Source organism: Lepisma saccharinum, chromosome 16 (assembly GCF_977018435.1).
Source record: "Lepisma saccharinum chromosome 16, izLepSacc3.1, whole genome shotgun sequence".
Classification (NCBI taxonomy): domain Eukaryota; kingdom Metazoa; phylum Arthropoda; class Insecta; order Zygentoma; family Lepismatidae; genus Lepisma; species Lepisma saccharinum.
In genome coordinates, this window is record NC_139244.1 from 51,268,391 (window position 1) to 51,293,331 (window position 24,941).

The 24,941-nt window shown below is 37.0% G+C and overlaps 1 protein-coding gene across 1 annotated transcript; it reads left to right on the plus strand.

Moving 5' to 3' along the window:
• The first annotated feature begins 771 nt into the window (after positions 1-771).
• LOC146000074 (brachyurin-like) lies at positions 772-24,119 on the plus strand. Its single transcript, XM_083137404.1, has 7 exons — positions 772-905; positions 11,211-11,283; positions 12,843-13,008; positions 17,445-17,614; positions 19,302-19,400; positions 21,155-21,297; positions 23,856-24,119. The coding sequence occupies exons 1-7, from the start codon at positions 861-863 to the stop codon at positions 24,030-24,032; spliced, it is 873 nt and encodes a 290-aa protein (XP_082993530.1). The 5' UTR covers positions 772-860; the 3' UTR covers positions 24,033-24,119.
• Positions 24,120-24,941: the final 822 nt, after the last annotated feature.

Here is a 24,941-nt window from a genome sequence, read left to right on the forward strand (position 1 = left end):
ATAAAGGAGTGAATACGCACGTGATATGTATGGAGGCACGTAGTGGTTCGAATCCCATTTTAAACTGTAGACCTGGGTCCAGTCTCGATTAGCCTTTCTGTGCATAAATTGACCTTAAATCCAAACCCAAGCAAGAGATCAGAACGTCAGGTCCTTTCATGATAGAAAAAAACGTTTTAACGTTCTCCATCTTGAAACGTGTTCAGTGCAGCGAAATTGTTCGCGGCAGGTTTACGGATTTCTAGTTTTGAGGATATTCTCACCACTAACTTCCTTTCTTGCTGATGTTGTTTATTTACTGTATTATCATCGAACAGTGCTAAAAAGGTTGATTAAACCGTGTTTATGCTCTGAAACAATCAAAGTGCTCATAAACACAAGACAATATCAATCAAAGTAACTGTAAAATCTAAACAAATCTAATGCAGCACAATCTTATCGTAAAACATTTCACATCATGTTAAAAGTAATACTTTCTGACGTTCGCAAGCTAAAAATATCAGGTACTCTGCTTCTCAAATCAATTTTACTTACAAGCCGATTACGTTAATAATAAAATACGATAAAGATAAAACAATGAACCATTCTTCTTCATCCTTTAGGATTTCCCACTTTGATAACTCAACGATTTACGCCAAAATTGAAGTGTGCAAACATTGGACCCTGATTGTAAAGTGCTACACTTGGTGACAATCATTCTTCACACGTTCCTATATTATGCAACTTTCTATGACAGGAAGGAACTGTCAATTCATGTAATTCAGATTTGTTCAGTAATCTGTCTTGGTGGGTTGCGATAAGATTTCTGTATATATACAGCACGAGAAGTAGTAGCTGTCACTGTTCTGCAGTAAATAACCATGAAGACGATTCTGTGCTTGCTTCTTCTGGCCGTGGCCGCACAGGTTAGTAACAATTCGATATTAACAATGTTTTGAAAAGTTACTATTTAGAAAGTAACCTTACTTGAAAAAGTAACTGTCTCATTTAAGATTTTTTATTCGCATAGACAGGCTCGTATCTCCAAATATTTGTTTCGGGGAGGGGTCCGAACAAAGTGTCTCAGGAATAATAACAATTATAATGTTTAACATTAAATTAACACACTGTTCAACACCTACATTTTTGGGGCTCCCATCTAGAATCGAAAGTGGGACCTCTCGCATCAAGGGCGTGAGCGCAAACCATTTGGCTACGCGGGAGCGCCGTCAAACTTTATAAGGGAGTAAAAACGGTTTAAAATATGTGCAAAATGTTAGAATGAAGCTTATAGTTCTATGTGTTCCAGAATTGTAGCTACAAATTTTTAAACCTGTTAAACAAACTGTGTCGAAAATGTCCTTACAATTTTTAAAAATAAATAAAAATTATTTTGCGAATTTGCTATTTTAATGACGTATTTGCATGAAATTGAAAGCTGTGTGGGCTACATACCTTACTCGAACACGCATACATTCATTATACAGGGTGATTGGTAATTCGATCTATTCCTGGAAAGGGGTAATACTAGAGCACATTTGCAACAAATTTGACCCTATGCACCGGTGGTCGGAAATCAATGGGTTTCGAGTTATTGCAGTTTGTAGATTTTCGTGACATATTCCGACTTGCGACCAAAAAACTACTAATTGTGAAAAAACTACTACACCCTGGGCACTTAATCGATATGTTGCTAACAGTTGACGAATGAGTGACTACTGGGAAAAAAATTCATGCCCAAAATTCACATACCCACAGAAAGAAACAGTCATTGGAGCACAAGTCATGAAGAAATTTGGAAATTATCTTTTAAATCGAAGAGGATTGCTCAAAAAAATGGTAACACACTTAGCGTAAAAATTACGGAAAAAACTTCCCCGTTTCATAAGCTCTCCAAAAAGATACAAATGTCAACTGACACACGGGTTGGGGGAAAAAATCTAAATAAAAAGCGGAGAAGGCGCGTTGTAGACCTCTGTGTAAAGTGAAAAGAAGTTGTCGGTTGTCAGAAATAATGGAACGAAAATGAGTGAAATAATAATGTTATTTACCATTCATTATTCCAGGTTGTCAGAATTAACTGTTACGAAAACTACAAATCCTGTTCAAATTGCCTCCCCAGTTACGTATGCAAGTACGCAGCCTGCGGCGTACTTCAGACACAGTCACTCTCGTTCACACTCAGTCTCTTATGTATTGGGCGGCTGTCACAATTATCTCTCTCAACTCTTCTTGGGAATCCACTGAAAGTCGCATGGCGTCAAATCCGGACTCCTCACTGGCCAGGCAGTCGGGCCGCCTCGACCAACTCATTGCATGGGATAATTGTCGTCCAGCCACTGTCGCACACCCCGGAAATAGTGGGCTGGGCAGACATCATGTTGGTAAAACATGCCCCTTTTTGTGGCAAGCGCCACATCCTCCAGCAGCGTCATCAATTCTTCCCTTAGTTTTCGTAGGTAATGCCGTTTAAGTTTTGTAGCAGATAGAATGGCCCGATCACATGACTGTGGATGATTCCCATTTAGCGAGAATTTTCTCTGGTGAGCTTTTTCTTTAGATTTTCTGGGGTTATGACCCTTAGGGGACCAAAAATGCTCATTGTGAAAATTCGTAATACCATCGTGGTCGAATTTGGATTTGTCCCTCCACATAATTCTTGTCAGATGATGGGGGGATGTACAACGCGCCTTCTCCGCTTTTTATTTAGATTTTTCTCCCAACCCGTGTGCCAGTTGACAACATTTGTATCTTTTTGGAGAGCTTATGAAACGAGGAAGTTTTTTCCGTAATTTTTACGCTAAGTGTATTACCATTTTTTTGAGTAATCCTCTTCGATTTAAACGATAATTTCCAAATTTCTTCATGACGTGTGCTCCAATGACTGTTTCTTTATGTGGGTATGTGAATTTTGGGCATGATTTTTTTTTCCAGTAGTCACTCATTCGTCAACTGTTAGCAACATATCGATTAAGTGCCCAGGGTGTAGTAGTTTTTTCACAATTAGTAGTTTTTTGGTCGCAAGTCGGAATATGTCACGAAAATCTACAAACTGCAATAACTCGAAACCCATTGATTTCCGACCATCGGTGCATAGGATCAAATTTGTTGCAAATGTGCTCTAGTATTACCCCTTTCCAGGAATAGGTCGAATTACCAATCACCCTGTATATGGAGGTTGAACTTTTCTCTCAAATGTCAAATCAAAAACGTTCCTGCACTACTTCACGCGATTTCATTTTAATTTGATTTGGTTTATTTTACTTCGCTTTTCTGCCACTATGGCTAATCTTGAAGAAGATGATATTGATGAAGGAATAATCACAAAGAACACTCATGGCCGGAATTCAATCCCGGGACCCCTGGTGTCGTAATACACTGTGCTAACCACTCCGTCACGAAGGCGGCTGCACGCGGCACATGTCGCTTCGGTGTGAAATCTTTCACACAGCTACGACACTAGATATTACTTACCTTTCTTTGCTACAATTTCCACGAAACGATGAAAGGAGCAACGTCCATTTTGATTGACACTCTCGGAAGAACGAGTGGCCTTCTGTAAACAGCTATCACATTCGCCCCACTCCGTAAAGCTCCTGCACACTTGACTAACCAGACTGTTGCTGAAGAAGCGTACTGTATGCAAGGGTCTCACTAATCAGAATAAACTCAAAGATCTATTTGGTCAAATTCCGCCCTTGTTATGTCAGGAAAAAAATCAGTGTATTTATCTACGCCTAACAGGCCTAGGGTTACCAGACGTCCGGTTTTTCCCTGACTTGTCCTACGTTTTAGCCTTATGTCCCGTGTCCGGGAGGAATTTGAAAAATATCATAAATGTCCTATATTTTCAAGGTCACATAATATTAATTAGGAAACTACGTACGTTTTTCGTTGATCAAACGAAAATCATGCAAGTTACAAGTCCATTGTTCAAAATAAAAATAAAAGTTTGTCCTGCTAGAGAACGAACAGGAAAACGGAAGCAACTAATGAACAAAGTTTTGAGTCCATATTCTGATGTCACTGAGCGAAATTTCTTGTCTTTGGGTTTATACTGATGGAACAAGATGTTTCCCATTGCTATTCAGTATTTTTGATTGTAAATCAGGGGGTATAGAGAACAGAATTATTCAGGGTGTCCACCGGTAAAGAAAGTCAATAAGAAGTAAAGAAATCAACAAGTAGGTCAAGAAGTCAATAAAAATCAAGAAATTCTACTTGTGGTCAAGAATTTTTGCTACCAGGATTACTGATTGGTTGATTTAGTTTATTTTACGTCAGTTTTCTGCCCCTTTGACTAATCGCGAAGATGAGGATGAATGGTGGTAAGATAAAATGGATGAAGAAACAATCACATACACATAGGGTCGACAACACAAGCCCCACATAAAATTATACTGGCTTTGTATCCAGACGCCAGAACATCGCTAGTTTGCGAAATGCGAAATGCAGTCCGGGATGCATTAATAGATGAAGCAAGTCTAATTATCTTGTAAAATACAGCTTAACTGCCCATTTGGTAGGGTTTTTTCATTAAATATCATAGATATGTATTATCTTATTTGCTAATTTCCAACTTTACCTAAGTAGGGATCAAATAAATAAAGGTTAACAAAAACGAAAAAAAGGTCAAGAAAAGTCCCGAAAAAGCAAAAAATTTTGGATTTGATATTTTGGTACAAATCCTGTAATTATACTAAAAATACCCAAGATTAAACTTCTGTAACCATTTCAAACTACGGTAATTGTTGTCATAATGCAAATGTTGAGAGACGACTGTTTTCTTTTTTTCATAAAGTTTGTAAAAAGTTTGGTGCTGGTCGCCTGGTCCCTATAATTTCGAAGATTGACTGTCCAGTCTCTCATCAATATATTTTGACTAAACCTGAGAAAATTTTCTCTTCTGAGAAGTATCGGTTAAAACATGTAGTAGAAGTGTATTGTTTAGTATATTGCAGTACATATAAGAATTCATTAAGAATTAACTTTCTTAAACTGAAAAAGTGTCATTTTTAAATTACTTTTAACTTGTTCTGTAGAAATATTTATTATTTATTGGGAATGTTTTGTGTCCTACATTTTGACATAAAGTCCTACATTTTGGGACATGTCCTGGTAACCCTAAACAGGCCTAACCAAACAACGAAGGCATTTGACCGTGTCGTAAGAGAGTAGGCTGGTGCTCAGAGGCCTGCACGAGACCCGGAACAAGCCCGTCCACAAGGAGTCTCGCCTACAATAATTGCCCCCCACCCACACACACTTTTGCCACTATTGGCCCCGCACCATGCTAACCTTATGTACAGAGGGAAACTAAACTGTCCTTCCCCCCCCTAGTGTTTTGGAACCTAATCGCCGCCACTGGGTATGAGTGATACAAATGTTCTCTACCACGGAATAAATCTCTGCAATTTCAAATTGATAAACGTGATGAACATTTCAAGTGCTCCTTGAACAGTTTAGAATCTAAAAGTTGGCAAGAGTGACTGCATGACTCATGTATCTGGAGACTGTGAAAAACCGGAATGAGCGAGCTGAGTCTTGCAATGCCTTCCAGTTAGATACCCTTGGGCTGTCGATACTTGACGGTTGAAAACCCAGGGGTACAGTTCTCTTACTCGCTCGCTCGCCAGACAGGCGGGCGTAGTAAGCGAATATAGCCGATGTGCAGCGTTCTGCCGGTGCTTGACCAAAAAAATGATTGCGTTCCGTGTAATCAGTTATACCATCCTGGCAAATGCTGCAAAGCATCGATAAAAATTCAGGGAAAATGAAAATATGCCTCTACAACTTACAACGAACAACAAAAGTAGAAGAATTTTGTAAGGTCCGAGAATCAATTAAGGCTGAATACAATGACAGTAGTAACCAGTGGTGTGCCCAAGAGGGGGTTGGTGGGAGTGACAACATCCCCCCCATTTTGGCCTAAAAAAGAACGCCAAAATAAGCAGGAAATGTGGGAAAATGAGGACAGATTACTAAACGAAGTACGCATAGCACCCTCTCGAAAATCCTGGGCAGGCCACTGAGTATGATCTGTAATTAGAAAAGGGCCAGTGGAAAGGACGACGTGTTCAGAGAGGGAGACTAGGGGTCCGGACCCCACTTAAAGCACTAAAAGTAAATAAGGTGTTTTGTATTATTAAATTTATATGGTTGATTTAACACTAATGTTAAGTGAGCAGAATGCTTGTATGTCGTTTGATGTATAATATGAAGCAACCATAATTCCTCCGAACTTAAATAAAGATAGCAATGAAATCAGTGCTCGAAGTGATGGGGGAGGGGGTATCCTGCAGCTAGTAAATTTTCGAAACCATTCCCCCAGTTGGCTCATTGCCCCCATGTTAAACAATAAGAGCATCCCCCCTGCTAGCCCCAAAGCTTGACCAATCATTTAGTGGCGGCACCAGGATTAATCATCTGGGGGTGCGGAATAAAATCTATGGGGTGCGATGCTGAAAATAAAGAAAGCATGAAATATGCATGCATGTTTTAGCAGAGGCACAAGCAAGATTTTTTGTCTGGGTGGGGGTAAGTACTAGGATAAACGTGAAAATAATAATAATAATAATAATGGCATTATAATAGTAATAATAGTAGTATAAAATACGTTATTATTCTCGTAAACACGCAAAAAGGGGAGAAGTCGGTGCTAAAGCATTTTTGTTGGAACGAACGGTTTGAAATATTTTTTCAACACGTTCAGTTTTACATTAGCAAATAATTGAAAACAAGTACACAAACTGTATTTTTGAAAGACAGAAAATGCATGACGATTATAATTCTTTTTTTACATATGACATGTACAATTTTCATGTACAACATATGTTTTACACATATGCAATTTGGAGTGACGTAAACAATAAGAAAATACATATGAGACATGTTAACACTAAATTGTGTACGTATTCGAAGTTTCTTTAATACATAATACATAATATATATATATATATATATATATATATATATATATATATATATATATATATATAGGAAAGTGGGGGAATTGTGCGCACCTAAGCAATTTTCATTATATTTGGAAAGATTTTGCTTGAGAAAATATGAAATTTAGCTTAATACTTTTTCATTCTTTCTCCTTTTGAATGAAATAATTATAATTGAAAGAAAACAGTGTGTACGTGAGTAATGCATCATGTAATGCAAACCTGCACTTGCGCACAATTCCCCAACCTATGGGGTAATGATACGCAAGGGTAGGGCAATGGTGCGCATTAATAAATAGTTCAGCAAATAAAAATGTATGTAGTTATATATCAGATTAACAACATATAAATTGAATGTGTTAAAAGTGGTTGCCTTACAATTGTAGAAGGCAATTGAATTGCTGTTTCAATATTTAAAATTGAAAGAAAATTAATGGGGAAGACGATGTTATTTTCGTTTACAAAAATCACACACGTAATTTTTGGCTGTATCGACACCAGTACACTCTGCATGGCTCCATTCACAGCAAGAAACACATCGATACCATAATTCATCGTCTTTCCCAAAATCACCACAAATTCCGCAACGTTCATTAGTGTCTTGTACAATCAAAGCACTGCCTTGTCCCCGTTCTAAGTCTACGTCATCCAATTCATCGTCATCAAAAACAATTTCTTGATCCTCGGTGTCTGACTCAGACGACTCTGAAAGTTGCCTTTCCCTTATCAGCTTCTTCTTGATGCTTTTCATTCCACACGGACGTTTATGGTGTCGCGTTATTTTGTCCAACTTCTTCTTACTTCCTTCTTGTTTCTTCTTTTGGGCCTCTTCTAACTTGCGTTTAATGGGCGTACTGGTCAAAATTTCTGAATGTTGTTTTGCTCGCCTAGAATTCTTTACAGTTTTGGTATTATTCCCTTTTCCTTGACGTAATCCCATTGGGACAAAGGAAAGGAAAGAGTTTGTCCCTGCAGCAGATGTTGAAGGCACATTATTATCAGGATTTGGATGGATGATTTCTTCCACTAAGTCTTCATCTGCACTGTTCGGAATGCCACATGATTTGTTCGAACTTTTAGGAGAGGAAGAATCTTTGTTTTCTTCCACTAAGTCTTTATCTGCGCTGTTCGGAATGCCACATGATTTGTTCGAACCTTTAGGAGAGGAAGAATCTTCAGCGATAACAAGTGTAACGTCCTGAACAGGAGCAAAATCATGATCCTGAAACTTGTCGGGATTAAAGGGAAATATTCCTGTAGAGCGGAAACCTGAAACAGCTTTCTCCATTGTTGCAACTTTTATGAAAGCTTGATTTAGGAGTTCAGCCAAATCATATTCTGTCACCCTCTCATGGCCAGTTGTAGTTCAATAAAGATCATATTCCCTGTACAATGCATTTTTCAATGGACTGAAAAATGTTACGTCGAGCTGCTGCAACCGGTGTGATGTGTGCGGTGGCAGAGATACCATATGAATGTGGTTATTCCTGCAGAATTCATAACTCTCAATTGAAATATGGCTTGCATGGTTATCTAAAATAAGCAGCACTGGGTCACTTGCTGTGGGTTTTGCAGATTTCTGAAAGTGAACTAGCCACTCAGTGAACAATTCTGCGTTTGTCCAACCATTTTTCGAACACTTGTAAGAACACCCGATAGGACCATTTCTTTGTAACTGAGGTGCCATACGTTTCCGCAGATAAATCAGCATTGGAGGAATATAAGATCCAGCAGCGTTGACAGCAAAAACACCAGTTATTGTGCGCCCTTTTCCTGCTGAAGTAGCAGCACCAATCCTCTTCATACCTTTCGCAGCGTAAATCTTCGGGCACTTCTTTGGGACGACAGTGATGCCTGTCTCATCCATGTTGTAGATTTGCCTTGGCTCAAATTTATATTCATCCATAACTTTCTGAAGATTTGAGAAAAATAGCTTCGTTTCTTCTTCACTGAATGCAGTAATTCTATTTAAGCTTGTTCCTTCGGGTTGTCGTAGAGTTACATCGGGATTTCGTTTTAAAAATCCGTACAGCCAGTCTTTACCTGCTAGAGCCAGTTCCATATTGAAAGAATGTACAATTTCGTGATATTCTGCATATCTAAATGCTATGCGTCTTAATTCTTTCGGAGTTAACCCGTAGAATAACTTTGCCAGTGTCAGAACATAGTCCTTCAATTCACTTTCCACTTCAACAGAAAACGTTGATTTTCTTCCAAGCCGGGTTGGAGTAGGCAGATCACGATTTTCTACAAGCTTTTCCATAAAGTAGACTCAGGTATGTTGTACCATCTGCCAACTTCCCTTATTTTTCTTCCTTCCTTTTTGATAGCGTCCAGAGCGTTTTTCAGATTACCCTGAGAGTAGGAGTTCTTCTCAGTTTTTCTGTTGTAATTTCGTGGCATCTGGAACAAAATAAAAACCTGGGTATTACTACTTGTTTCACCTTTAATGTCGTTTGGGGTAATTGTGCGCATTCAATTACATATACGGGGGAATCGTGCGCACCCTTTCTCCGAAGCGCACCATTGCCCCACACCAACCTTACAAAAAATTTACTTTCTATAAAAAAATATAAAAAAGTTAATCTCGTAACAAGTAGACACGTGTATAGACATGATCATGCACTATCGAAACAAGCATAGTTCAAAACACTAGAGTAAAAATTTAAGACATACCTCCTTATTTTCGTCAACAGCAAAATAACAACAATGAACACAAAAACAAACATCCACTCGCTACACACAACACAATACAACTGGCGCGAAAAGCCCAATGTAGTAGTATTTCCTGAGACGCTCGCTAGGTTATAGCATGAATCGAAAGCTCATTCTCTGGCTCGTACCTTCGGAAACGTGGTGCGCACGATTCCCCCACTTTCCCCTATATAACATTATTTAAATGCATTACATAATCAATTCATCCGCCTCATAACAAACCAACAGCAAAAATTATATAAATAGGTATATCTCAAATGTGTGTGCTCCTTTTCATTTAAACAATTGTTCATGCATTTAAGACCAAACTGCTTAGCAGGCTGAAGTACGTATGTAGTTGGTCTTACTTCTCTCTCTGATAATTTACAATGCATTACAGAAGCAACAATGCCAAAAAAGGAACTCACTGAGCTGTAGGTAAATATCGATAAATACAAACAGTTCACTTATAACAAAAGAAGAAACCATTCTTAACAACAATACTGACAAAAAAAAATACAACGGTCTATGATCATTATAGAGACTGTCGACAGTACAGGAAAATATATGTGGCTTCTCTTTCAATGCTTGCTTGGCTTTTGTATACAATAACAGCGGTCTCACTACAATACCTAACATTCGGCCGCTCAATGTGACTACGACATATGACACTCTAAGAGTTGATGTTTTCAACATAGGTTTTGAATAGGGGGTGCGGAAGAAAATTAGGAAGTGTTCAAGCACCCCTTCGCGCTCCCGTGGCGCCGCCCCTGCAATCATCCCTCCAGCTAAAAATTTCCACTTGAAGCGCTGGATGAAATGTTGAACTGGCTGGAACTATGCCCACTGCCACTGGTGTACGCAGAGGGGGCTGAAGGCGCTACAGCCCCCTCCTAAAATAAATATCACATTTCTCTCTCTCTTAAGTCATGCATCATCCCTATGTTGTTTCAACCTGTCTTTAAGCCTCTTCTTTGTTCCTCCTATGTACACACACTGACATTCTTTATACTTCACTTCATAGATAATCCCTTCCTCTTCCTCTTCTCTGTTTTCCTTTTTCTTGTTCGCATTCTTCGTTATTCTTAAGATGCTTCATCCTCCCTTCCTGTATGTTTTAATGCCTGCTTTCCTAAGCACTTTGCATAGCTTTTCTGTGGTCTTCCCCATACTCCATGTTCCAGATAAACAACTTTCTAATATTCTTGTGTCTGGAGGGGAGTGATTTTTGTATATATATATATATCTTCCTGTTTTGTACCTTATTTCATTTGTATTTGGTACAGAGTCTGAAGAGACCTTGCTAGAAGGTTGAAACGTAATGTTTAGTTTATGTTTTAAAATAAAATAAATTCTGCCTTGGTCAGCATATTAGATTTTTGGAAAAAATGCTGAGGGATAGCTATGATAAATAGGAAACTAATAATGTTAATTTCGTGAAAAATTACCACTCATATAATAAATGTGACTGCCTAAAAGGGAGAGTGTGTGTATATCCATACAGACACGGTTATCCTTCTTCTCTGCGACTGATCAGTGGTGATGGACTGTATTTGCTCTTAACTTCATACTTTTGTCTATTTGTAGGCCAAGCTGACATCCCAGGAGAGACGAAAGGCCATACCCCTGCATGTTAATCCACCAATGAGATCATTCCCAGGTACAGAATCAACTGATTTTTCTTTTGCATGAAAAATATATATTTCTATCATGGTTATGTGGCTTAATCACGACAATAAGTGTGAAATATGAATAGTGAAATAGAAGATGGGATAGCCACAATGATAAATCCATGCATTGCCAACCTGGGACCTCTATCTTTGTAGCTCATTATGCTGACCACAAGCCTGATGAGAGATGTGCTAATGCTGAGAAAACAATCCCCACAGCTAACTAATATTAACAAAGACTAACATTTACAAAAAATAATTATGCTCTCACCAGAAACTATGGATTTGTTGATTGCCATATTAATGAAAGCAAGCAGCATTCATGAGACATTGAGTTTATATATCCATTTAACATCAAACTCAGTTAGGCAAATTGATTTGGTTGGTTGATTTGCTTTATTGTACTTCGCTTTTGTTCTAATTTTTGGCTAATTGCAAAGATGGGGATGGGTGATGATATGCTGAAATTGATGAATGGACACTCGCAAACGTGCATGCCCAAGCCGGGATTCAAACTCGGAACCCCTTCATCGTATTGCAATGTGCTAACCACTCCTCCACAGGGGCCGGCTAGTTAGCCTAATTGAGACTGAACCTACGGTTTAATGTGGGATCCAAACCACTGTTAAAATACCTCTGCTGGTGTTTGAACCCAGGCCCCTTTCATTAAAAGGTAATTACATTACCCTGATGCATCGAGGAGGCCCTTATACAGTTTTGAAGAATGTGTACTGTTGATTTGATATCAAAAAGTCTGTATCTCAAAAATATCTATATATTTTAACTTTTAGAATCATCCTATAGTAAATACGAAAAATTAATAAAAAAAATAAAAAAATGAAGTGCCTTTGTAGTCACCTATAGCATTTTGTTTGTATGAAGCATGCATTAATTGTTAAATATAATGAAATACCAAAACAAATGGTAAGCGTAAAAATAGTGATAATTGAACAGGTAACATACATTATATTTGGGAAGCCACATTTGACAGTTCAAACACCAAAAATATGGGAAAAAATTATTAAAATATAATAGATTAAATGGAATTTTGCAAAGAAATTTTTGAAAACAAATTAGATAAGAAATTCAAATTACAAATCATAACATAATTTCGAAACTGGCTCTTCTGTATAGTACAAAATGTTGGACTTTTCATCAATGTGATGAAACTAGATCAAATTGTTCACAAATGAGATTCTTGCAGTCTTTAAGTGGAGTAACTTACAAGACAAAATTAGAAGTGAAGAAACCTGAAATAAATGGAAGATCAAAGCAATGGTGGAAGAAACTCTAAAATATCTGTTAAAGTGGAATCAACATGATCTGAGGATGCCAGATAGCCGTTAGCCTAGAACATGATTAAATTACAGGCTAAAAGGAAAAAGAAGCTTAGGAAGACAAGACCATGTCATTGATGGAATGATAAATGTTTGTAGTCACAGAACATTCTTTGGTTACCCAGACCTGTAAGAGGAAGAAGAAGAAATTTGAAAAATAGATGTTCAGAGTTGTGGATGAAAATCTGATTTTTTTAATCTTTCCTTTTCAGTGTCACGCAAGGGTGGTCTGAAAATTACAGGAGGGCAAGAGGCAGCACCCCAACAGTTCCCACACCAAGTTGCTCTGTACGTCACCTTGTCTCAGGGCTTAGCATTCTGTGGAGGTTCCCTCATTTCTCAGAACTACGTTCTCACTGCTGCTCATTGCCTTGATGGGTAAGATTATATTTGCAGATATTACAATAGGAATGACTGAGTTATTGAGTTCTATAAAAATTCTAGAAAGCATTAAAATTAATATAGTTTTTCATAATTCATAATTTTTAAATTATTAATACTGCTTTTCTCCAATCTTCACATATTTAGTTACAGTGAATATAATATTCAAAGTGAAAGAGAAATTAAAATACAAAATATACCAAGATCCAGAGGCATCTCGTGAATGCATGCTGTTCATTTGTCAATTGTGGGAAAAAGGACAGCTTGCTCTGCGACGACATTCATGAGCATTTCTACATTCTAATTTCTTCATATAGGAGAAGTATTTATTTTACACGAGAGCGCTGAACTAAGCTTATATTACATTTCTTGGATCTGAAGTGATGCATGCATCAATTGTGGGAAAAGAATTATTACTTTCTTCCACTTCAGATCCAAGAAATGTAATATAAGCTTAGTTCAGCGCTCTCGTGTAAAATAAATACTTCTCCTATATGAAGAAATTAGAATGTAGAAATGCTCATGAATGTCGTCGCAGAGCGAGCTGTTCTTTTCGCCACAATTGACGCATGCGCAGCATGCACCGAATGCGTTCACGAGATGCCTCTGCCAAGATAAATTTCATGATAGCTATAGTATCAATATAAAATGGTAAATATTGCACGTGGTGGCTCAGTCGGTAACCCGTCTGACTACCATGCTAAAGGTCCCGGGTTCGATCCCCGGCCGGTTTAAATCCGGGAACTTTTCTAACGTTGGAAGCGACCCCAGCACCCACCCAGAGTCGAATAACATGGGTACCTGGCGGAAACCCTGGGGGGTGAAGGTGGTCAGGGGCATGATGCTGATCACATCACCCCCACTCACGACCGGATCAAGAAAGTGTGGGGTGTTACCCCCACACCCCCTATACGCCTTCATAGCGTGGTGCTATGCATAGGGGAGCACTTTACTTTTTTAAAATTTTGCACGAACAAAGTGAATGGCATACTCACCTTATTAAATGGGATTTGCTTTAGCAGGGTGTCTACCAAAATAACAAATCCAAACTCCTTGACCTTTTCATGACTTTTTTCTTTACCCTTTTTCAGTTTTATTTAATCAAACCCTACTTAGTTAAAGCTGGAAATTAGCAATATTTAATTAAAAAAAAACTACTAAATGGCTGGTAAGATGAAAACTGAAGCTGTACTTTAACAAGAGAATTAGACTTGCTTTTTCTGTTAATGCACATAAAAAAAAATGCTTCAGACTTAATTCTGGATGGGGATTTGCCACATTACTTTGCTCAATATTTTACAAACTTCGCACATACAAGGATGAAATTCTTAAGAAACAAACCTGAACAAATTGTAACTACAACTCAAAACAATTTTATGTTTCCAAATATTCATAAACAACTGTCAGGGAAAGTTTGCTTATTATAGGATAGGTTTTAGACATGAAAAATAATAAAACAAACCACCTATCACTCAGTCAGCTGCTCAAATTATCATAATAAATTAAGAATAAAATCAATTGTCATCATTGTGACAGTGGTGTAAGGAATGACCCTTACCGAAGACACCTAAAAGTCAACATTCCTTCCACATAGTACACCTTGGACTACACTTGGTAGACTATAGCCTGTCCCAGCTAACTAGAACAGAGCCATGCATAGCGGCAGAGGAAGATGAGGAAAATTGAGTGCTGAAAGCACAGCATTGCCAACATTTCGGTCCTGACTGTACATGTACAGAAATTTCATGGCATGTACAGACATACAGCCCAGACCTTAGTCCATACGCTAAATGTATGACTTGTCAAGATTTACACTTGCTGTTTTATCCCTAATATTTTCCTAAGATATTCTTAAACCAAGCGAACGAACTTGGAGACAAAAATACGATCTGTTTGCCATGTGCATACGGTATTATCATTTTCGAAAGTTTGCAACACTGAAAGAGTGCAGCAGGGAAAGCGGATAACTCCAGTCGTCCATTGCACAATCCCGTTTCTTTCACTGTTCATTGGTGGAGCCGTCTCACATCACTACTTGTGCAGAGACTTGTTCTCGTTCACCTGGTCTACAGTTAGCTGGTACAGGGTTTAGTGACGCTCTGGTGTCTGAACTAACACTCAGTATAATCTTCTGCAAGGCTCACGTTGTCATCCCTACATGTTTGTGATTGTCCTTTCATTCATCTCATCTTACTACCATTCATCCTCATCTCCACAATTAGCGAAAAGGGGCAGAAAAGTAAAGTAAAACAAACTAAATCAATCAATTGTGATAGCAAAAATTCTTGACCACAAGTATAATTTCTAGACTTTTCTTGACTTCTTGACCTACTTGTTGATTTCTGTACTTTTTCTTGACTGGTAGACCTTGCTTAGACAAGAAGCTGAATATTAAAAATGTATTCTACAAAACTAGAATATGTAAATTATTACCTTATATGTATTAGGCATATGAAAAATTAATCAGTAGTGTAACAGTATGGGCTGATATCGGCATACAGTGTATATTTATCAGTAAAATTCCCAATAATTTTCCAATCCAATATATCTGTAATAACCTGTAATTTAGTGCAAAATTTGATCATTAAGTTATTAGCTTTATGAATACAAACATCTAATTCATATACTGAGCTTTTGTAAAGTAATGTCTAAATATGCAGTTTCTTATTTAAAGACAAAATCTGTTATAGTTGTCTGTTAGTTACATATATTCATTACAGATGTTTGTGAACCATTTGTTCATTTAAGGAACATTTGTGACTTTTTATCATGTCAGTAGAATACTGATTATTGATATCAGTAAGTGTTTTAATGTCGGCTGATCCCTAATTTATATTCATTGTGAGTAGTGCACTCAATTACAGACTATTCATATAAAACTTTATTTGTCAACTTTTGTGTGGTATCAGTTAAGGTATGCCATCCATAGTATAAATTATTGTTACTATTATAAATTTTGGGGAACATGAAATACTATATCAAACTTGAAGATAACATATCAGCATTTAGAGCAATAACTATTAACAGGTACAAAATATGCAATTGTATAATATGTGGTGTTAGTAAAATCAGTAGCATATTAACAACTTCCTCTCGTCAGGAGGTGGACATAGGGTTACCAGATCGCTATACGGGAAAAGTAGGACATGCTGTCCCAAAATGTAGGACTTTAAGTCAAAATGTAGGACACAAAACATTCGCAATAAACAATACACAATGTAGAACATGTTAGGAAGTAAATTAAAATTTACACTTTTGAGCTTAAAAGAAAATATGAATTCTTAATGGATTCTTAAAATGCAAAATTTCCAAACTTGTAATCAATCTTCCTAACCCATGTTTTAACTGGTACTTTTCAGAGGAGCCAAGTTTCTTCAAATTTTCAGATTTAGTCAAATTATATTTATGAGAGACTGAACAGTAAAACTCTTTGAAATTATACTGAACCAGTACTGTACAGACTTTTATTAAATACTTATTTCTCTCATGAGTCCATGATGCTGATGCTAATGAAAGTACTATCTCAACTTTTTCATTATGGCCTGGAATGGCAAACAAATATTCAGCAATTACCGTAACTTGAAATGGTTGCAGAAGTTTGATCTGAGATAGTTTTTAGTTCAATTACTTTGTTCTCTATACCCCCTGCTTTACAATTAATTGAATAAGAATGGGAAATATATCCATAAGTATAAACCTCAAGGCAAGAAATTCCGTTCAGACACTGATCAGAATGTGACCCCAAAACTTTGTTCAATAATTGCTTCCGTTCTTGCTCTAGTGGGGCAAACGTTTCCCTTCTTTTTGGGCAATGATTGGATCAAAATAGATTTCACTATTGGATTCGGGAGTGCAGTCCATAGACTTGTAACTTGCATGATTTCTCTTTGAACAACTGAAATACGTATTTTTTAAATTAATATTATGTGACGTTCAAAATGTAGGGCATTTATGATAATTTTCAAGTTCCTCCCGGACACCGGACATTAGGTTAAGATGTAGGACATGTCTGGGAAAAACCGGACGTCTGGTAACCCTAGGTGGACAACTTATACTTTTTTTTGTTTTTCACCCACTAGGATCATTGAAGATTTATTGTTAGCTTTAGACAACTTTGAGGATGAACCAACCTCCTTGATTACCATGCAAAAGCAGGTGATTCCAATCGGTAATCGGTTTTACTTTGAAAAATAAATTGCGTATTTACACATTTACTTTACAAAGTTAAAACACATGAATTACATAATCATGTCCATAATAACAAATCTGGTTGAATTTTGCACTAAATTACAAGCTACTGGCAGATATATCAGATCAAAGAGATACACCGATGTGATCAATTTTATATTAATGACCTGGCCCCTGCCATACAAAAAATTCTGGTGATGCCCACGTGCCCATCTACTGAAGAAAGTTTTCTGTCTTACTTACAGAGCAAGCCAAGCTGAAGTTATTCTGGGTGCCCAAAATGTGTCCGACGCCTCAGAAGAAACTCAGGTGGATCTCGTATCTACAGATTTGACAGTACATGCTGATTATGGCTCTGTTCTCATCAGGAACGACATTGCTGTTCTCAAGCTTCCACAGCCAGTTGAATTTACAGGTTTGTGAAATTCAATTAAACTCAATATCAACATAACTTTCAACATTATAATTAAGCACGGGACTGTAGGAAATATCTGAATATTGAAAAGCAAAAGGTAGATGCTTTTGTGAAGGTAGTGCTAATGTAAGTCCTGCACTGTGACTCTGCAGCCTAAGGCATGAGGCTTTGGACTTGGTCTACGGTATGCATGCAGGTTCAAATCTTCTGTATGGGGGAAAGTGTAATAACGTTTCTCCTTAGATTTCAGACAGTGTATGCGACCGGTGGCCACACCCATTGTGGGGAGCTACGAATGAGTAGCATAACCGGGTCATGGAAAACCAACAATTGGGAGTTTGTTGTGCTGACCAAGCTCGTAACTGATTGGATGATTGCCTACCTCTGTTGAGGCATGTAGGAGTAGGCCTCAGCCGCCAAGGGCTGTTGCACCAGGGGGATTATTATAGAGCCAATGTAAAAGTGAAAGGTGAACAAGCCATTGCAATTGCAAATAAAAACAAATCTTCTGGTAATGTGAATGGATTTTTTAAAAATCTGGTTAAACTGTCCATATCTATTCTAATCATTTTTATAAATGCAACAATTAAGGTGTATTCGAACAAAATTTATTTTATTAAAAACATAAACTAAACGTAACGTTTCAACCTTCTAGCAAGGTCTTCATCAGACTCTGTATCAAGTACAAAAGTAACAAGATACACAAAAAGGGCATTATATATACACAAACATTACTCCCTCCAGACTATTAGAAAGTTGTTAGGAACTTTCTAGCAGGTGGCTTTCACTTTCCAACTGTACTTTCACCTAAAAGGCTAAACATGGAAGAATGGAGGAAGGTGTTAGAAAGAGTCAAAAGGACAAGAGAGAAAGAGGAGAGGAGAAGGGAGAAAAATGAAGGAAAAAGAGCGTGAGATTTTCTATATGAATATCTCTTCACATTCTATATGAAAGTAATTATGTTTAGCATTTTAGGTGAAAGTACAGTTGGAAAGTGAAAGCCACCTGCTAGAAAGTTCCTAACAACTTTCTAATAGTCTGGAGGGAGTAATGTTTGTGTATATATAATGCCCTTTTTGTGTATCTTGTTACTTATATACTTGATACAGAGTCTGATGAAGACCTTGCTAGAAGGTTGAAACGTTACATTTAGACCTTGCTAGAAGGTTGAAACGTTACGTTTAGTTTATGTTTTTAATAAAATAAATTACTGCCTTGGTCAGCATATTTAGTTTTTCATAATCATGGAAACAAGGCTTAATGGTGTTAAAATTTATAATTGCCTGTAACTTATTTTTATTACATAACCATAAACAATGAGTTTTGAAACTCGGAGAGAGAACATTGTGATTTAAAGATTCATTGTATGAGTTCATCTAAGCATGAATGAACTGTTCACTATATTCTATGGATATTATGTAATAACTATTGTTTTGTATTCCTAAGTATTTCAGTTCATGCTAGAATAATGGAACATATCCAAAATAACGACTATGCTTATAACAGTGCAATGACAGAAATTCATTCATTTTCTTAACTGTTTTAATATTTAGATCAAACTGTATACTAAGTAAATGTGGATTTTTATGTGCACTTTTCTCTCAAGAATTTGATCACTTCATGATTGTAATAATTAAATCCTATGGTTTCTGTATCTAACTTCTAGTTTTCTTTCTCTTCCTTCTAGATGCCATTCAGCCAATAGCTTTGCCATCAAGAAGCCAAGTAGGGGAAACCTTCGTGGGAGAGACATCAACTGTCAGTGGTTGGGGGCTTTCATCAGACAGTAAGTTTTTTCAACAATTGTCACATGATTTAATATGTATATCTACTTTTGTTGTGCCCTCATTACTATTTAAGAGAGGGGCTATGAACAATGCACCTTCATCTAAAATGTTCTCATAACAAATGATAAATATTATGGTTGACAATTGTTCACTTTTAATATTTTCCTGCAACTTAAAAATTCTAACTCACTAATTTGTTATGTTAAGTTACAGCATACTTTTGGGTGCCGACTTGTCAAAATTATTGGGGGGCTCTGATCACTGAAATAAATTAATGAATGACTCATTCTCTACCTTTCTTAAGTTTTGGCCTCAGAGTTCGGAATCTCATCAAAGCCCACGAATTCCTCAAAAATATCAAAATTTTTATTCACAGCTCTAATGCAGAATATTAATTGTCCACGGATGGATATGTCACAAGTTTCGTCAACCATAATAGCAAAATATTCCCGACTTTTAATATCTGCTACCACGGAGCGCAAAACAGATCTCCCTAATATATCAATGATCTCGTTCTGAATGTCATTTGAGAGCCATTTGTAGCCCACTACCCTAGTTCATGCACATCGTCTCTCGAAACCCTTTTTAGTAAAAATTTTAACAATACTCATAATTACATACTTGGTATATAGTAATAAGTCATGTGTTTTGCTGTCTCTGGTCATAGCCCCCCAAAGTTGATGGTTTAGTGGTCTCAGTCCCCCAAAGTTGATGGTCTAGAACATTTCAAATGTGTATTTAAAGTTAAGTTCATGTGGCACAATTCAGAGTAAACTTTACAAGAGAAGCAAAATAATACATTAGATCCTCTAAAGCAAAATTATTTGGGGGTTCTGCCCCAACATCGTTAACATTGGGGGGGGGGGGCTCGAGCCCCCCCAAGCCCCATGGAGTCGGCACCTATGCTTTTGATAAAACATGGTGTCTGCTACCACAATTGATTGCCTTGTCTCCAGTATCAACTAGGCTGACATAGAAGTCAAGCCTCTTCTTTCATACTTCTGCCTTTATACACTGTTCCATTGCACTCTCCTTTTCCCATTTGTACTAACTATTCTTTCCAAACACCTTGGAATCCCCATGTTCCCTGGAAGTATTTTTAACCCCATTCTCTTCATGTGCCCAAACTATTTCAACTGTACCTTGCCTATCTTTGCTAGCTTCACATTCTATCAAATCTCTCCACTCTTTATTAAATCTGTTTTGGTCCACTGTACTATACACTTTAAGAATTTAATTTCTATCTTGTTTCTGTACATATACATACCTTACTTTAAACAGAATCCCACGTTGAAGTATATAGATGTTTATACGATCCTTTACTTAATGGAATTAATCATGTAACTTCGTGTTTTGACTTGATGTGACTTTTCCACAAATTATAACAAAATGTTAAACATTGTCTCTGAAAATATATCTGCAATAATTAGTGCAATATAAAATACAAGGAAATAAATTAATTCAAATATGAATAAGTTAAATAGGTCATTCCCAAAACATACATACGGAAATTCGGTATATGAAAATAAATGCAGAATGGATCTTGTGTTGCATTCTTAATATATTTTCTAGTGTTTAAACCTTATACACAATTGCTGATACATCAGTGAAGGAGAAGATATATTCCGATTTTATGTTTATAATGGCTTTAGCAACACAAACAACAGGAAGAACTTTGGAAATTCTGAAATTCAAAAATACAGAAGTTTGTTTTTCTTAGTATATTATGTATCATTTGCACATGTAATTGCAGGTGCTACAACTATCAGTGACGTCTTGAGATATGTTGAGAACCCAATCATAACAAACACTGAATGCGCTGAGACCTACTCCGCTCTTATCTTAACAGCCAGCAAGATATGCACCTCAGGTGCTGATGGAAAGAGCACATGCAGTGTAAGTGTAATTTCCATTAAATACTATTTTTACAAGAAAGAAAGTATAAAAACTAGTAGTGTATTGCTCAGTTACTGAAACATCCTATAATCAAATTACATAATTTCGATGAATAAATTATTTTGGGCTATTGACCAGATCAATTTTAGAGCAGTTTCCGAGCTTTTGAGAGCTAACGTTAGTTCTCGAAAGCTTGAAAACTGTTCCAGAATTGAACTGGTCGATAGCCTGAGAGAATTTATTCATCATTCGTTGCCAGGAAAGCTTTAAGTCTTACATAATTTTGTTTGCGTCAAGACTTCTTCTAGGTTTGGAATTATTATAGTTGTAGGTGAAAAGCAAGAAAGCACTAACCTCTATGGTGGAGTCAATGTAAAGTACTATGAAGCCAGGAATCCCAGGTTCAAACCCTGGGTAAGGCATAGATGTATCAATGTTTCTGTCCATTCATTCATTTCGCCAGTTCAACATTCATCTTCATCATCACACAAAGAGGTAGAAAAGCAATGTAAAATAACCCAGGTAGAAAGAAATAAACAAGGAAGAGGATCTATATCATATATGAGATGTGAATACAGGATTCTTTATTTTGTAGAAAACTTTATGAAAATCTCTAGACCAAGGTCTTCAAGAATATCAATATTACATTTTATGAAAGCATGATATTCACAAGAATATATCCTTCAGGTATCTCTGACATATATTTTGATAATGTATCAGAATGTAATTAACTTCAAAACATTTCATTTAGTTCTTATCAAATTTATGCATAAATGACATAATCAGGGATTTTCAATGAATTATTTAAGTTAAAATAGGAATTTCAAAATCACCATGTTGCTGGGCAATAAAATTCAATAAAATTTAAATCATAAACTTTATGCAATTTTTATTTTGAAATTCTAGTAGAAATATCGTTTGACACTCCAATACACAAGTGTAAATGTGAAATTCTGACATAATGTAACTGGAATGTAATATAGAGTTTTTACCTGTGCAACATTTTGATTTCATCGATACAAAAACTGGGCACATATCAGGATCAAAAGCAGAATATAAAATGACATTTCGGTGTTAAACTGGTGAACAAAACCATAAATTTAATTTGAAAACTACAATTATTACATAAAATATAGATTTCCATTCTAATAGTTATGTAGTTATCAGTGTATTAAGTTTATTCCTATACGTATTTACTTCTCAAAAAGTTACAGCAGAGTTAATCAATTTCCCCGGGAACTTACAGAATAATTCAGCCTTGATAAAGGGTCGTATTGATAAATGAACTCTAAATTTCATGTTTAAGAGTTTATTTCACATTTTGCAGTTCATTTTGTGACAAAATATGGTAGGAATATGCACCTCACACCTTTCAAATACATGAAAAATGAACATTACAGTGCGTTATTTCACATTTAAATCAAAAACGAAATATGCATGCCTCTAAGGGAAATTTAACACCAAAGCATAGGAACGAGTCAATCAGCAGCAATGTTTCATACCATAGTGGCATGACAGGCTGCACAAGACTATGTTCGATTGGTGAAATCCAAAAGCAACATATGTTGCCTGTCGCTTCGGTTTGAATTCTCCCTAAGAACTACCTATCAGACTATCAAAGGGTGACCTACTTTTGTATCCCAAGCTGCAAAATTGGATAGGAATTTTTCATCAAAACCCATTCATAAGTGATCCTGTTGAGGTGAAGGTGACCAGAGAGTGGAAGTGATCTTAACGTCTCCACTGTGAACCATGTTTGTGTGACGTCACGTTGGAATGTTGAGTTGAAGCAAAGTCACGTGGTTTTTCTCCTATTCAAAACCATTGAATTTTCCATCGGAAGGGGTAGCTTTAAGAATTGTGACAGCAGTTATGAAACAAAATTGTGATGCATATCGTACATCAATGTAGAGATGAGATTTCGGAGAATACGTCTATATATAACACAAGCCTTACAGATGAAAATGTGAAGAATAAATGAAGTAGGAAATCGAGTAACGCGAATGCTTCTAACAGCATCCGATTCGGAATGGCAGCCAATAGGTGGCGCTGCTGCAGTCACATGAGGCTGCTGTTTCCCATCATCCATAGTGGCAGCGTGACTGCATTTGAGATTGGCTGAGCTTCGGAACGACAATATCTAGATTATTTTTCAAAATGCATGATAGTTTTTACTCCTGTTATAATTTACCTTATTCTCTGTAAGGTGTGATATATATAAACGTATTCTCCGAAATCTTATCTTTACATTGATGTACGCATCATAATTTTGTTTCATAACTGCTGTCACAATCATTAAAGCTACCCCTTTGGATGGAAAATTCAATGCTTTTAAACAGGAGAAAAGCATGCGACCGATTTGTTTAGACTCAAATCATGCTATGTCGCCTGCTGTGATGTCACCACTAATATGGTCCATTGAGATTAGAAATATATATATGTACCTACACATCCGTAATGCACCTTCATGCAATGCACATAGCAAAAATTAATCTTTTTATGGAAACATGCCTTTAGTGTATCTACCTGGCTCTAAATATATGCTTTTTCTTCTGCAGGGTGACAGTGGCGGCCCATTGACCGTTCCCGGAGCAGATGGTAGCCCAGTGCAGATTGGCATTGTCTCATTTGGAGTCTCCCTTGGATGTGAGCAGGGCTACCCACCTGCCTTCACCAGGGTCACATCATACTTGGACTGGATAGAACAACACACTGATGTTACTATTGCAGAATAGGCACAGATTTGCTTTTTGTCATAAATGTCATCTTTCTTCCAATGATGACAAGGATGAATTGACAATAAACTAATAATATGTATTTAATTTTGCTTCTTTATTTTCTCCTTTTCATTTGTTAAAGAAAATTATATTTATGCTAAAGGTTGAAATGTGCCATGGATGGATGGATATCATTTTATATTCCAGGGACATGCAGTAATGTTGGCAGTTGGGGTAGCAATTCATGTTGCGTGGAGGATTGTTTCAGAATGTCCATACAGGGTGTTCTGTGACCTTGAATCAAAGTGGCAGGGTGGATGAGACTGACCCAAGTACCAATATGAGATGAGAAAACCCGGTCCGGAAACATGTCCTTAAAAAGTTAAACAGCAAAACTAGTTGGGGCTGCCTGTGACAGTGGAATAAGATAACTGAAAGATGTGACTTGTAGATGTAATACGATGAGGCTTCTAGATTCTATACGGACATTACTACAGCGTATTGTAGCACTCTATGATCAAATTGTTACAGTAGGTGTTCAAAATGGCAGCCCCCAGTATCGATGCAGGCATGACAGCATTGCAAGAAGCTCTGTCCTATCCTCTCTAACATCCCTGGAGTCGTTCTGATGATATCACAGGTAGCAAGATTCTTGCCAGCAGGTTCTACTCACATGATGCTCGTAACCACTTGAATCAGACCTTTCCTTGATGGTGGATACGACGAACTGGTCTTGTTCCTTGGCCAGCTTGTTCACCTGATCTGTCCACACTCGGTTTTTTCTTGTGAGGTCATATCAAAAGTGTTGTTTATGAGACATAGGTGGAGAGTGAGGCAAGAATCCTTGTTGGGAACAATATGTATGTAACCTTCATAATTAGTGCTAGCAGCTGACCTCCATGGCAGAGGTCACTTCATCAATTTCAT